General features: G+C 44.0%; 1 protein-coding gene across 4 annotated transcripts in view; it reads right to left on the bottom strand.

Moving 5' to 3' along the window:
- The window catches only part of BNC2 (basonuclin 2), a 401,737-nt gene extending 388,374 nt beyond the window's left edge, over window positions 1-13,363 (bottom strand). The window contains exons 1-2 of one of the 4 annotated variants that reach the window (XM_053371777.1): window positions 13,264-13,361; window positions 7,517-7,601 (exon numbers count right to left, since the gene is read on the bottom strand). Coding sequence is in view for 2 of the 4 variants with exons in the window: in XM_053371775.1 (XP_053227750.1) it covers window positions 13,264-13,266 (3 nt within the window). In the remaining 2 variants the exon portion in view is untranslated. Of the gene's footprint in view, window positions 1-7,516; window positions 7,602-12,910; window positions 13,037-13,263 lie in introns of those variants that run through there. The other 3 variants (XM_053371778.1, XM_053371775.1, XM_053371779.1) reach the window with 3 other exon arrangements.
- Between the last annotated feature and the right edge of the window lie 960 nt (window positions 13,364-14,323).

Here is a 14,323-nt window from a genome sequence, read left to right on the forward strand (position 1 = left end):
GCATTCGCTCCATAAGACGCACACACATTTCCCCTTACTTTTTAGGAGGGAAAAAGTGAGTCTTATAGAGCAAAAAATACGGTAGTTGTACTGCCACTTATTTATTTAATTCAATTTCAAGATGTATGTACTTTTTAAAAGAGGTCTGGTTAGGCTGCACTAAAAACAAACAAACAACAATTTCTCCATGCTATGTCATTCATGAAAACATTAAATAAATAAAACAAACAAACAAACAAACAATAAACAAAACTGGTTCCCAGCTGACATTTTCAACTTTGAACTCAGAACCAGAAAGCAGTATCTGAATTCATCAAAGTTCTTATCAATCTAATGATAATATGTTCCACACAATGAATTTGCATGTCACACTAAGCCAAACAACAGCTTAGCATGAGCTAAGTTTACAGGCTCCAGGGGACAAAACTGTGATCACTTTGCTCCTCCTTGGCTATTCTGGGGAATCACCAGGGAAACCCAGCCAGATGGGCGGGGTATGTATGTATGTATGTATAAATAAATAAATAAATAATATTAATTATTATTATTATTATGCTGCATTGTGCTGAACTAAGCTGTGCCTTGGCTTAGTGTGTCATTCAAACACAGGACTGTGATTTCAGCTCTCTCCAAACTAACCATGAGCCGTAAACAAGGTTTGATCCTACCAATGTATGTGGTTTGCTCAGGGGAGCTAAACCAGGATCCTGGATTTAAATGACACCCAAGCCTAAACATGGCTTGGCTCAGCACAGCAGCAGAACAACCAGGGGGGGGAGAAAGAGGCTGCTGTATCTTCTCCAGGAGCCTACACTAAGCTACGGTTTGGTTTAGCATGAAGGAAAAACCAGGACAATGTTGTTAGGTTTGTTCTGATTTGTTTTGTCTTGTTCTTTAAACATTCAGTTTTACCATTCGTGTTTTTATAATGTGGCAGTCTAGGAAATTTCTGAACAATTGCTATTTACTAATTTCTGCAGCCGATGTAGTTCTCATTTTTGTACATGAATAACTAAAGGTTGTGCTTAAAAACACAAACAACAAAAATGAAGCAAATCTTCCTTTGTGCGTAGCTACCAAATAGACTCTGCCTAGGCCAATTGTGTTCTGCTTGTCAATTTGACTTTTTGCTTTCTAAAGCGTAAATCATTTGTTTGCTGTGCTTTGCCTTCTTTCACAAGAAGGAAAACAAAGCAGCTCAACAATGCATTTATACTAACTGAAATAGCACAGCGTAACAAGAAGAATGAAACTTTAAAATTTAAAATTGTTAACTTTATTCGAGCCATCCATATCTATTGGTGGATACATCTTGCTAAGAAACTCTATTTACATCACAAAATGGCCAATTGTGTTCTTCCTCCACCCGCCTTGAGCATGAAGAAATATCAGCAACCGTCATAGAACTATTTCATATTGTGCTTGGTATGCAACTCCTAGAACTTAATGCTAAAAAGATTAAGAGCCTGGGTCACATCAATGTGCCCATGCAGGCCACCTGATAGCTTCTTTCTGATATTATCCAGATCTGGTTGTTGTAGGAAATTTTTAATATCATATGATAGGCAAAGCACTGACATCAAAGGGCAGATAAGCATATTTGGAGCAATGGATCAAATACTCCTCTCCATGGTGGAGCTCTGAAAAGCTGTTTCTGCAAATTTGAAGCTTTATCCTGTTGTAAGGTAAAGGTAAAGGGACCCCTGACCATTAGGTCCAGTTGTGATCGACTCTGGGGTTGCGGCGCTCATCTCACTTTATTGGCCGAGGGAGCCGGCATACAACTTCCAGGTCATGAGGTCAGCATGACTAAGCCGCTTCTGGCGAACCAGAGCAGTGCACAGAAATGCCGTTTACCTTCCCGCCGGACCTATTCATCTACTTGCACTTTGACATGCTTTCAAACTGCTAGGTTGGCAGGAGCAGGGACCGAGCAACGGGAGCTCACCCCGTAGCGGGGATTCAAACCGCCAACCTTCTGATTGGCAAGTCCTAGGCTCTGTGGTTTAACCCACAGCGCCACCCACGTCCCTTTTCCTGTTGTACTTGACACCAATTGGCTCCTTCTCCCCCTTGTGACGTCACAAAGATCTACACTGTCTCTGAAGCTGTACTGAACTTTCAAATAAAAGTTTTCATTTTTCAGAGTAATATGGAAGATGATGAACATTTATTTAAATTATTGTTCCAAGGTTAAAAAACAATGCCATCGCTGGGCAGTAGACAAAAGCACAATTCAATAATGTAATGCCAACAAGCAATAACTGCAGATTAATCAACATGTTAGAACAATGAACAACCTGGCTTTAAAACATGAAACCAAATGCCTTCAAGTCCTTTTCAACGATTAACAATGCTGGAGCTAGCCACACACGCCTTGTTTCACAAACTAGGGGCCACCAGTGAAAGGTCCTCTCTCTAATGCTTACCAGTCTCATATCTTTACAGCAGGCTAACAAACAATGTCTCAAACACTGATCTTGGCACAAGCAGGTTTGTATGGATGAAGAGTGTTCCCTGTACTATTTAGGACTTAAGAGTGGAAACCAGCACCTTCAACTGGGCTGAGAAACACTAGAACCAGTTCAAATGAATGCTGTTGGTGTTAGGATCTGACCAGCTAGTCTAAACAAATACTCACTCAACAAATATATTCTGTACCAGCTAAAGTTTCTGAGTCAACTTCAAAAACAGCCCCATGTAGAATTGAGGACACTGCAGCAGCTTAGCCTAGTACACAGACACTTGAAGCAATGTCCCCTTTCTCTAGAGAGTTCAAGCAGTACTTCTTTTAAGATACATGTCTTAAAGCAAGAGTACTGTAGCTTAGTCTAGTGTTTGATTGGCAGATTTGCACCCCTGACATTTTCATCTGTGGAGTCGGGTCCATCTTCACCCAAACTTCCTCCTCTTTCATACTAACCCTTTAGCAATTCCATGGCATTTCAAGCTCCTATTACACACGTCTTGAGTCCCACCCCACCCCCGCTAATTACTCTCAAAATGTATGTTTTCTATTAATAGTCACTTTATATTGAATCTATTCAACATAAACAGAGTTGTTTTCCTGACAACTGTACTTTCAGTAGGCCTTGAACAGCTTCCTATCTAGAAAAGGTTTTGATATCTGATTGTCCTTCAGCAAAACTACAATAAGGAATAAGGACATGGAGAAAACAGAGCTAGAAGTACTAAGATTGGACAGCAGACTTCTATCATGTCAAAGTGCAAGGTGCCTAAACAGATTGGGGAAGACACGCGATAAAAAGCTTATAAAATCATAAATGATGCAGTGAAAGTAGACTGATTTTCCCACTGTCCCAAAATCATCACTTGGGATCAGCCAATTAAATTAATTAGCAGGAAAAGATTCAGGACACACAAGGCATAATTAGCTTATGGAATTCACTGCCACAATATTTGTTCATTACCACATGAATTCTGGTGTTGGCCAATGTGGTAGAAGGCGTTAAAGGGGAATTAGGAAACTATGACAATAAAATTAAAGTGATCCCATCTTCTGATAAAGCACAGCCTCTTTTGCATATAGATAACTGGAGATATGACTGGAGACAGGGTAACAGAAATGAAAGCACAACAGGATAAATATTGTATAGTGGTACCTCGGGTTACATACGCTTCAGGTTACATACGCTTCAGGTTACACACGCTTCAGGTTGCAGACTCTGCTAACCCAGAAATATTACCTTGGGTTAAGAACTTTGCTTCAGGATGAGAACAGAAATTGTGCAGCAGCGGTGCAGCAGCAGGAGGCCCCATTACCTAAAGTGGTGCTTCAGGTTAAGAACAGTTTCAGGTTAAGAACGGACCTCCACAATGAATTAAGTACTTAACCCGAGGTACCACTGTATAACTTATTCCATCTTAGCTAGGTTTCACTTCTCTCTTTCTTTTTTAAAAAGTCGATATTTTCACCAGTTGCAGATAGCATTTAATTTTTATTTATTTTTTTGTTCTTGTAACAGAAACTTAAAATGAAAGTAGAATGATTGACAAGTACCTCACAGGCAACCCTGGCAACACTTAATTCGACTCCCTCTCCTTTGGCTCCTTAAGCAAAATTCCTCCGCAACTGTTTGTCTTCACAGTAACTCCCACAAAGCTCATTACTGCCAGCCTTAGTCTATCCCTCATGTTGCGCATTTATCTCTGGGGTGCATTATCAACATGTGGCACATGTCCTTGACATGCACAGAAGAGCCTGCACGCCAGGACAGCAGCACGCATGACAATAGTGTTGACTCTCAGTCCATTATGGTTGCTGGGATGTAACCGAGAAATCTAATAACTGTGACAGTGGGCCTTTGGGTTCTGCCTTGCCTTTTCCAGACAGTGAAGCTGCACAGACACTAATGAAAGGTTAAATGAATAGGAATAGCTGACAAGAGGTACAATGAAGAAGGGGCTTGGTAATCTACAGACACTGAGCAGAGATCTTTGGCTCAAGCAGAGAAAGGACAGCACATCAGCAAGTCACAATATTTAAAACAGCTTGCTATACACAGAGGCTTTTGTGTCTGGGTACATGTCTGGCTCTGGAAGGAAAAAAGACCCTGAAAAGGAATTCCAGCATGGGGCACTTCGGCAAATGTAAGGTCACAAAGAGGGAAAAATGTTTTCTGTGTGCTGCTACATCTTTGTACAGAACATTAAAAAGCAGCTATTAAAAAGACACATGAATCACAACTTTTAAGGACAATGAGGCCTGCCTGGCAATTACAGCTGCCTTTCAGAGGAATCCCAACCGATAGTGGAAATGGGTGTTAATGCTGCATTTCTTTAAGAACCAGAGTCATTCATAATCCACGCATCACTTTGCCTGCATTTCTTCTTCCTAGAGCTATCAACTTCATTAGCATGAATGTGCAGTATCTGAAAAGGCAAAGGGTTGAAAGATGTAGCTGAAAAAACAACAAGGTTTTGCAACTCTTTAAGTCACCTTTTGACTTGAAACAATGACATTTTTTCCCCAGCACATTTGGGTACTTGATATCTCCTACTGATGTGATAATTATGTTCACAAAACATACCAAAATGCCATAGGTTTTTTTCCCCTCCAAATGAAGGCAAGGGTAGAAGGACAAATAAAGCTGTTAGGCACAATGGGGAAATATTTTTAAACAAACACATACCTATTAAAGCAAAAAAAATTTTTCCTTCCAGTAGCACCTTAAAGACCAACTAAGTTAGTTCTTGGTATGAGCTTTCGTGTATGAGCTTTCGTTTACTTAGTTGGTCTTTAAGGTGCTACTGGAAGGAAAAAAATTTTTTGTTTTGACTATGGCAGACCAACACGGCTACCTATCTGTAACTATACCTATTAAAGGACAGCAGTCAAGAATGAGCTAAAGGAGGGGGTGGGGTGGGAGATGCATCTCCCCAGAACAGAAAGTAACCTGATCACAATATTGTGTTTGACATAACCTTAAGCATCTTTACTCAGAAGTATGTTTCAATGAGGACGCAGGTGGTGCTGTGGGTAAAACCTCAGCACCTAGGACTTGCCGATCATCAGATCGGCGGTTCAAATCCCCGTGGTCGGGTGCGCTCCCGTTGCTCGGTCCCAGCGCCTGCCAACCTAGCAGTTCGAAAGCACCCCCGGGTGCAAGTAGATAAATAGGGACCACTTACTAGCGGGAAGGTAAATGGTGTTTCCGTGTGCTGCGCTGGCTCGCCAGATGCAGCTTGTCACGCTGGCCACGTGACCTGGAAGTGTCTTCGGACAGCGCTGGCCCCCAGCCTCTTAAGCGAGTTGGGCGCGCAACCCCAGAGTCTGTCAAGACTGGCCCGTACAGGCAGGGGTACCTTTACCTTTATGTTTCAATGACTTCAGTAAGGTTTACTCCAATAATATTTAGTGCATGCAAGACTGCAGTTGTGCAGCCCAGTCTTCTACCTGTTTATTCAGAAGCCCCGCCAGGTTCGGGAAGCCTTAATCTTAGCTAAGTGCACACCCAGGATTACAGCCCAAGGCTGTGCTCATATTCAATGGGGTAAGCCCCATTGAAATCTAAGAAACATTTCTGAGTGAGCATGCAGAGGATGAACAGTACAGTATTTTTTTAAGCTTTAACACCCTGATTCTAAAGACATTTGCTTTAGGTAAATCCTATATTTTTCAGTGGACTTTCTCCTATTTAAACATGACTGAGTTCACTTAAACCCACAGTCTCAATCATACCCTTAGTGTGTTTTTTTACGATGCACTAACTTTAAGTGTACATGTATCACAGTACTTTGTATTTAAAACAGTGAAAGACACTTCCTAGGCTAGAGCTCTGTGCCCATTTTTTATATACATGGGACTCCCCTGCAATGGAAGTGCCAGCTGAGCTTTGCATCAATGAAACTGCCCCATACACACAAGTGTGCTTGCCGGAGCAACAGCTGCATGTTTACTGAAGGATCTACGCGGGCAGTGTCTGTACTACAGACTGCAGGTAAATGGTATATATAAGATTGAGTGCAGTTCACTCCATTAAATAGCTATCTATACTGCATGCTCCCCTTTGCACACAAACCACCCCCATGACAACCTCCTGCATATTCCCTCTCTCACACATTGCAATTGCTAAGCTCCCTTGTCACCTTTCACCCAATTATGAAGCCACCATCTCCTGCAGACCCTGCTGTCATCTTCACCCACATTCCCATGCCTTCTGCTCCTCCATTTTGCAACACACAATAATATATATGTACAGTATCTTTAAGATAAAGATAATCGTAAGCAGCGAGAGGAGACAGAAGGTGAAGAAAGAGCTGTGAGGGGAGAGGAGCCCTTTCTCCATCCTCTGGACCCCCTGAGGAACCCAACAAACCTGCTGTACCTGGAACTGGGTTTGGAGGGTGCAACTTTAATGCAACCTAGCTGTGGGCAGCCTGAGAAATGACCATCTACCTGCCCATAAGAAGCAAGTTTAGAGTGATGTCCGCTGTTTCCAGGATTTCTTCTTATGTGAGACTTTTGTGGGTGAGCTGAGAGTTTGTTTGGACCCACAGGCTGAGAGGGAGGAAGTAAACTAAATTGGTATACATGTAACTTTGTCATTAATGTAACATCTTTATATGCAACTGTGTGTTTTTGCAACATTGTGAGCCCAGCACCAAACAACAAAAAGCCCGTTGCAACTAAGTCTGGAAATGTATCGGTGTACTTGTAAATAACTGTATACTCTACAAGTCCACAGATACATTTCTAGACCTAGTTGGTTTAGGCTTGACTAGTCCCACTCCATGGCTTTCAATGGGACTTAAGATATGTACACATTAGTGGTGAAAAATGAGTGAGGTCCTTTATTCCAGCTGCATTCCAAGTTGCATTTCTACATTGCTACATGCACAAGAGGGGGCGGGGAGAGATGTCTTCACCCAATGCAACATTACCTAATTGTCTCATGCCTGCAACCCCCCCCCAAAATCCTCCAATTCCATGAAGCTGTCATCTGTTCAGGTGCAACAATTGTCTCAGATGTGCACACAAATCACGTGAACTCACATGTCAAATCAGATGGAAGCTGTTTTCATAGAATCATAGAACTGTAGATTTGCAGGGGACTCCAAGGGCCATCTAGTCCAACCCTCTGCAATCGCAAGAATCTCAGCTAAAGCATCAATGGGGAAACACATCAAACAGCAGCATATCTCGATAACCTACAGGATTCATATGAGCTGTGGCCAACATCATGTGAATCTGGAACATCGTATGTATTTGGCTTCAAACGCCAGCAGTGGAAGCACATTGGAGCTGGAGTAAACATCACTGTGTTCACAGCCCTTGTAATGACCAGCTTATGCTAGATTGCAGCATATTTCTCTAAAATGGACTAAGTAACAATAGTACCAAAGGGTGCCTGTTACTTCCTCATCTATAACTACCCTAGATGTCTTACATAACAATGGTATTACCACAGAAATTTCTTAAGAAAAGGACATTACTTTGATTTCAGTAATACTTTTTATTTCAAAAACAGTAGTTAGTTATTTCAAGCTTCACTCTAACCTGGGAGCAGCGTTAAGAAACTGAGATATGAAAGCTAGGAGCTAAATGGCAGCTTAAACCTAGATTATGGGTGCATCAATGGAATGTCTAGGCGTGCTTTTTTATAACAAGAATACAGTGCTGAAAATGAATGAACTGCAGCTAAAATATTATGTTCATTTTTCACATGGTCTAGTCCTTCCCCTGCCCACCACCCTAATGTTCTTAAGAGGGTCTCTTCTCCAGCCTTCAGAGAGTAGCTGGAAGTGGGGAGGCAGAAAAAGGTCCTCCTTTCCTTCTACTCTGCAGTTTTAATCTGAAATCTTAGGCACAGTACTGCACCCAGAGCTCAGAAACTGCTCGCGCTAATGAAATTCCCTGTCACAAAAATGCACCTAGAACAATGGAAGACTGGAACACTGCCTTGCAGTAAGCCCTATTAAAGGTAATGGGAGCTACTTTTGAGGAGACAGGTAAAGCACTGTGTTGTAAGCCTATTTTTAAGATATCAAACTTCTCCCGTACATAATAAGTTTCAAAGGTGCCTGGGTATGTACTATATGAATGAAAAGGACTTGACTGGGGAAGTTAAGGGGAGGAACTCCTCTGAAAATCAAAACCACATGCTGTCACTGAAATCAATATTTTGCATATACAGAGACATTATATGTGTGTACACACACACACACACACACACACACACACACACACCCCATACAGTCATCCAGAAAACAGGAGCTGTTGGGAACATTTGATTCTTCAGGAGAAATACAGTACTTAGACTCGAGGCACTGACAACTAAATCAGGATTCTGCTTCCTCTAGTTCTCCACAAAGGACTTTAACCAATAATCTTCTACAGATATTTCAGATATTATTTTATAAACACGCACAGAGGGGGAGAAAGAAATGAGGCACTGCTTCCCCTAGATAGAAGTGAAGTGTTCTTGATTTTAACTCAGCAACTTTTTCAGTGCCAAAGCTTAAAGAGATGTGGGGGATAAATGGGAACATCTGGTATAGCACATAAAAGGTAAATATTACTTATTGTCCATTAAAAAAAGAACTCTCGCCTAAACATTTTCAATTCACACTTGACTTAGAACCCTTGTACCTTGAAACCTTAGATGGTGCAATTCTTGTACATTTTGTAGGAAATGATTGTCTACTTTTCAAGAATTAAGGCTGCTATGCTAACGCTAACATAACTTGGAAATAAGTTCAACTGATATAAAAAGCAGAACATACGCCTGCAAATAAATGTGTTGAGGACCAGGATGCACATGTACGAAAAACAGAGAACATATGAATAACTCACATATTAGGAATCATTTGATAGCTCAAAGTGTTTCCTCCCCCCCCCCTTTTCTTTTAACAGAAGACTGGAAATGCCAATAGTAATTTTCTCACTCTGTTTTCACTAAAATAATATTTACACAGAGTATGTGTAATGACTTTTCCCCCTTGTTTAATCCCCTATGTATCTGAGTACTGGATACAATGGAATTACAATTATTTAGCAGGCTATAAATAATGTATCTGGCATGCGCAATTGATATTTAGCATGTCTTACTAGAACTATAAAAGGCTCATTATAGATCAGCAAATCATTTCTAACAAGCAAGTTCAGCTGTGAAATACCGAATGAAACCTTTACTGTACATTGCTGATATGCTTGTGTGTGTGTGTGTGTGTGTGTGTGTGTGTGTGTGTGTGTGTTAATAGATATATATTTAATTTAATACAGTGAGGAACATACCACCCAGAATAATTTTTTTTAAAAAAGCCAAGACACAAACAAACTTCATAACTGCACCACGTCAATGACTGATTTAATAATTTAATTTAATAAATTGAAACAACAGGAGAATACCCTGCCTATGAAAGAGGGCTGAGTGTCCAGTTTCATCGTTCCTGAACAGCTGTATTCGCCAGCTTAAGTTGCTCAGCTAATTCCTGGCTTGCAAGGACTAACGTGGAAGCCAAATAAAAAGAAGGAAAGAAATTCACACACACAAAAAAAAAAGATCAATTTGTTATGAAAGATCAAATGAGAAAACTGTGGGGACAGCACCAGGTCAGAGTGTAGAGAACTATGCAGTCCTGTTCTTCATTAACTTGAAACCTCTTGGGATGCCACACACTACCTGTCCCTGAGCTTATTGAAACGCCTAACGCTAACCCCTGTCTCTGCGCCACTCTTCTGGGCCCCAAGTGAATCATATCCTGCTGCTGACAAGTTTAGCTGGGGGACCACAGCTGAAACATGAAAAGTGCTTTTCTCTTTCTCCCCCCCCCCCACCTCCCTTCTCTAAATCAGGCAGTTTTCTGGGCAGTGGTGGTGGGGAAAGACGACACAGCGTTGACTCAGTGACATGGCGAGATGAAACAAGAGGTCCAGGCCACTCTTGGAGCTTTGCAGATAAAAGTAATCAAATGACACTCCTGGAATGCAAATTGGCATTCTTGGACTGCAGCAATTGCGCAACCCATGAAACATCCTTGACAGCAAAGCAAGATTAGGACAAAATGTTATGTAAAAGCACTGAACGAAAAAAGGGAAAGGGGGGAAAGGGGGGGCGGGAAGAAGCTTGTTTGGAAATTCAAACAGATCACATTTACACACCATAACATTGCAGGAGTCAAGTCTGCTCCTCAGCTCCATTCTTTTTACTGCTTTGTTTCATGTAAATGCATAACCCAGTGTGTCAAAGAGACACACACAGAGAGAGATCCTGATCTCTGTACACTTGTAAGAATGGAAAACATTCGGAGCAGTGGAAATAAACATGTGTGCCTGCTACATTTCTTGCAATATAAATATTTTTAAAGTTAACTATTTTCCAAAACATTTCTAAATAGATCTTTGCTACATCAAAACTAGTGTTGGGTATATGGACCAGTGCAAGAACATGGATTATATTTAGCTCATTGGGAATTAATAATACTTAATACCCAGTCACCGTACGTAGGCAGCCTCTAGGCTAGGTGGAATGAAATCTCCTTAGTGTACAACCTGAAAAGTATTTTATTACCCCTAGAATTTTTTTAAAAAAACTTCATAAAACTGGAAAAGCTTTTATGCAAACACACACAAGTCAGAAGTTAGGACTTCTGACACTGTAAGTGTGCATATCCCCTTATTTACATTTCAGACTGAAGCTTCCTGAAATTTTTAAGGACAAGAGATGTTCTATGCTTTCTTGCAATGACTTGATATTCTTCAGAAGATCTGCTGATCAGGCAGACTTATTAAATATTACTGGATGAATGAACTTATTAAAATGCAAGCGCTCCCCATCCCCATTTCTAAATGGTAAAAAAAATCTCATTAATTACTGTTTTAAAAAAAGTAATTACTGCCCATGGAAGATAAGCAATGATACACATGGTATATTAAAAAAACACACAAAAGGGTGATAAAAATAAAATAAATGCTCACTTTTGTATTGTAAGATTTCATTTGCCATGTCAGGAAACGTGTGAAGGATTTGAGAAGAGGTCTGTAATGTTTCGCTGGGACTTTTGAACTTCAAGTCATTTCTACTGAGTGGCACAATCTCTCCCCCCCCCCAATGCAAAATACACTTTAATGCTGGATCTACTTAGATTATTACGTGATGTCCTTTGTGCATCAATTTTACAACAGCTTGACTCTAGGGTAAATGAGAAGCACCATAAACTGCAGTCTGCTTTCAAAACCACTTTAATTTCTGTCAGTGCTGCAGTTACCACAGTCCTGAGCGCATGATGCGCCACTTTTAGCCACCCACCTCCCCTCTTTAGGGTTGCCTTCATTTGACAGTCACATCTCCTACACTCCAAGAGGGGCTTTGATCACTGGAACAAGACATGCCACTCTACGGGGAAGGGGTGGCGGCGAGGAAATAGTATTTTCCCTAAACGCATTCTAATTACAGACGCAGAACGCAAGAGCATCCCATTCCCCAAGTGGGGCTTATGACAGCAACGCGCAGGGGTTAAAGTACACTTAAAATGCATGGCAGCGAGCCCGGGGAAGAATCCATCCCCACTCATCCCTAGACTAAAAGACCACCGAATTTCTTCGTTAGCTGAGCCGGTTGGGTCTTTTGGAAGTGCTAGCAGAAATTAATGCAAACAGATAGTGTCCCTCTCTACCTCTTCAAAACCTGCCAGTTCTTTAATAAAATGTCCACATCAAAAACCGCCCAGGGGAAAAAAGGCTTCAGAAAGGTAGGTCTCCTGGGTTTATTTTAACTTGCGTAACACCTTCAAGGGGGGGGGGAGGTGAAGATTTTAATGATAATAATAATAATAATAGGCGTTTTGCAAATTCCTAAGAGCACCTGACGTCTTCCTTTCTCTACCTCTGCCTTCTTGAATCACTTTCGTTTCCTGCTTTCTATGGGGCTCGTTTCTGATGTGCAGCGGCTGGCAATCTCTCCGCAGACCCCTTTCCTAGAAGGCTAATAATAATAATGGCCCTCCACGAAGCGCCTGCCTTGCCTGCCTGCGCTCTGCCGCCTTCTCCTCGCCCGCCCGCCCGCCCGCAGCACGAGCCTTCCTGCCCGGTACAAGTTCTGCTAACGAACCGCGCCGCCTGCGGAGGTGAAAACTGCCAAGCACATGACCGAAAAGTCGCGCGCGGGACCGGCGGCTTTGCACTTCTGGCCTGGGAGCCCGAGGCGCTGGAGATCGTAGAATACACTCTCTCTCTCCCCCCCCCCCCCACTCGCACAGAGCTCGCAGCCCACCTCCCTTGGACGCCCCCCTCCCGCCGATCGGCGACCCCCGATCTCTCCCCTGGCGCACACAGCTCTCCCTTGCAGGCTGCTCTTCGCCAGCGCCGCGTACCCAACACACACCTCGAGCGAGGAGAGGCGGGGGGGGGGAATCTCATTCCTTAGCCCCTCCCGCTCTTTTCCCTCACCTTGGATGCCAGGAGCAGAAGGGGAAAGAGCTCCCATCCCATTCTCTCTCTCCCTCCCTCCCTGAAGGGAAGATGGTGGGGAGGGGGGAAGAGAGAGAAACGACCCAACTTCAGGCCAACTTTCCAATCCGGACCCTGCTCTGCGCTTCGCCGCCTTCGCCCCCCCCCCCGTCCCCGCTTGTTTGTTTCGAAGGTTTTTGAGGAAACACGCTTCCTCACAGGCGGGGCTGTTTGCATTACGGCACGCTTCAAAAGGCGCGCGCGCACACACGCACGCACCCGCCACCCAAAAAAAAAACAAAAAACCACACACAACTTTTTTTTTAAAAGGAAATGTTGGAAAAACTTCTTACCATTTCGGCATGCTGCTTGTCAAGGACACCCCCCGGCTCTGGAAGTCCTCGCGGCGGCGGCGGCACCGGCCTTTCCTTCCTTCCTTCCTTCCTTCTCCCCCCTCACACAAATTCCGCCCCCCCTTTTCCCCCTCTCTCAGCAACACCAACAAGAAATCTCCTCAGCCCTCCAGGTGATTTCCAGACACGCGCGCGTGAGGAAAAGTCTCTCAGCCCCCCCAAAAGAAATCTTCGGTGGGGGGAGAGAAAGGGGGGAGAGAAGGGGGAATAAAAGGTTTGCTGAGGGGTCAAGAGGCGAGGAATGGGAGTCTGGTGCTGCCACAGGTTGGGGAGAAGGAGGGGGGAGGCTGTCCCCAATCTGAAAACACGGCGGCGGAGGCGCTGCCCTCCTCTTCCCTCCTCCTCCTCCTTCGCCGTCCCCTCCCGCCGCTACTGTACCTCAGAGCAGCTTGTTATTGGTCCTGGGGAAGGCAGAGAGGAGGTGGGGAGGGGAAACGGGACACTTTTCTCCCCCCCCCCCTTTCCTTGGGCAAAGCCAGGAGACCCAAGGAGAGGCCGCCTGCGCCCAGCTGTCAAGGAAAAGTGAGGGGAAAGCAAGCCGCCCAAAGCGAGACCCGGGAAAACTTTTATTCTGAGGAGAGCGCGCCCGCCCGGGACTCCCCTCGCCCTCCTCGCCGTGTGTGTGTGTGTCTGTCTGAGGCGCTTTCTCTCTCTTTGCGCGCTCTTGACGCCCCTTCCGGGCCAGTTCCTCCTCACGAGCGAGCGGCGCAGCAGGCACACGCTCTCCCGCCACAGCCGCCACAGCCGCTGCTCCTGCCTCCGCTTCTCGTCTTCCTTATCAGCTCAAGGCGTCCAGGCGCCGCTGGAGAGAAAGACGGAGCGAGAGGGAAGGAGGAGGGGGAAATGAAGGAGCCCGCCGCCGCCGCCGCCGGGAGAAGCGGGAGCTGCTCCCCAAAGAGGAGAGCAAACTTGGGCCGCTCCTGAGGGGAGGTTTTTTCCATCTCTCTCCCTCTCCCTTCGCGCGCAACGCCCGCCTTGCCCAGCTCACTTGTGGCCCCAC

Source organism: Podarcis raffonei, chromosome 17, assembly GCF_027172205.1.
Source record: "Podarcis raffonei isolate rPodRaf1 chromosome 17, rPodRaf1.pri, whole genome shotgun sequence".
Classification (NCBI taxonomy): domain Eukaryota; kingdom Metazoa; phylum Chordata; class Lepidosauria; order Squamata; family Lacertidae; genus Podarcis; species Podarcis raffonei.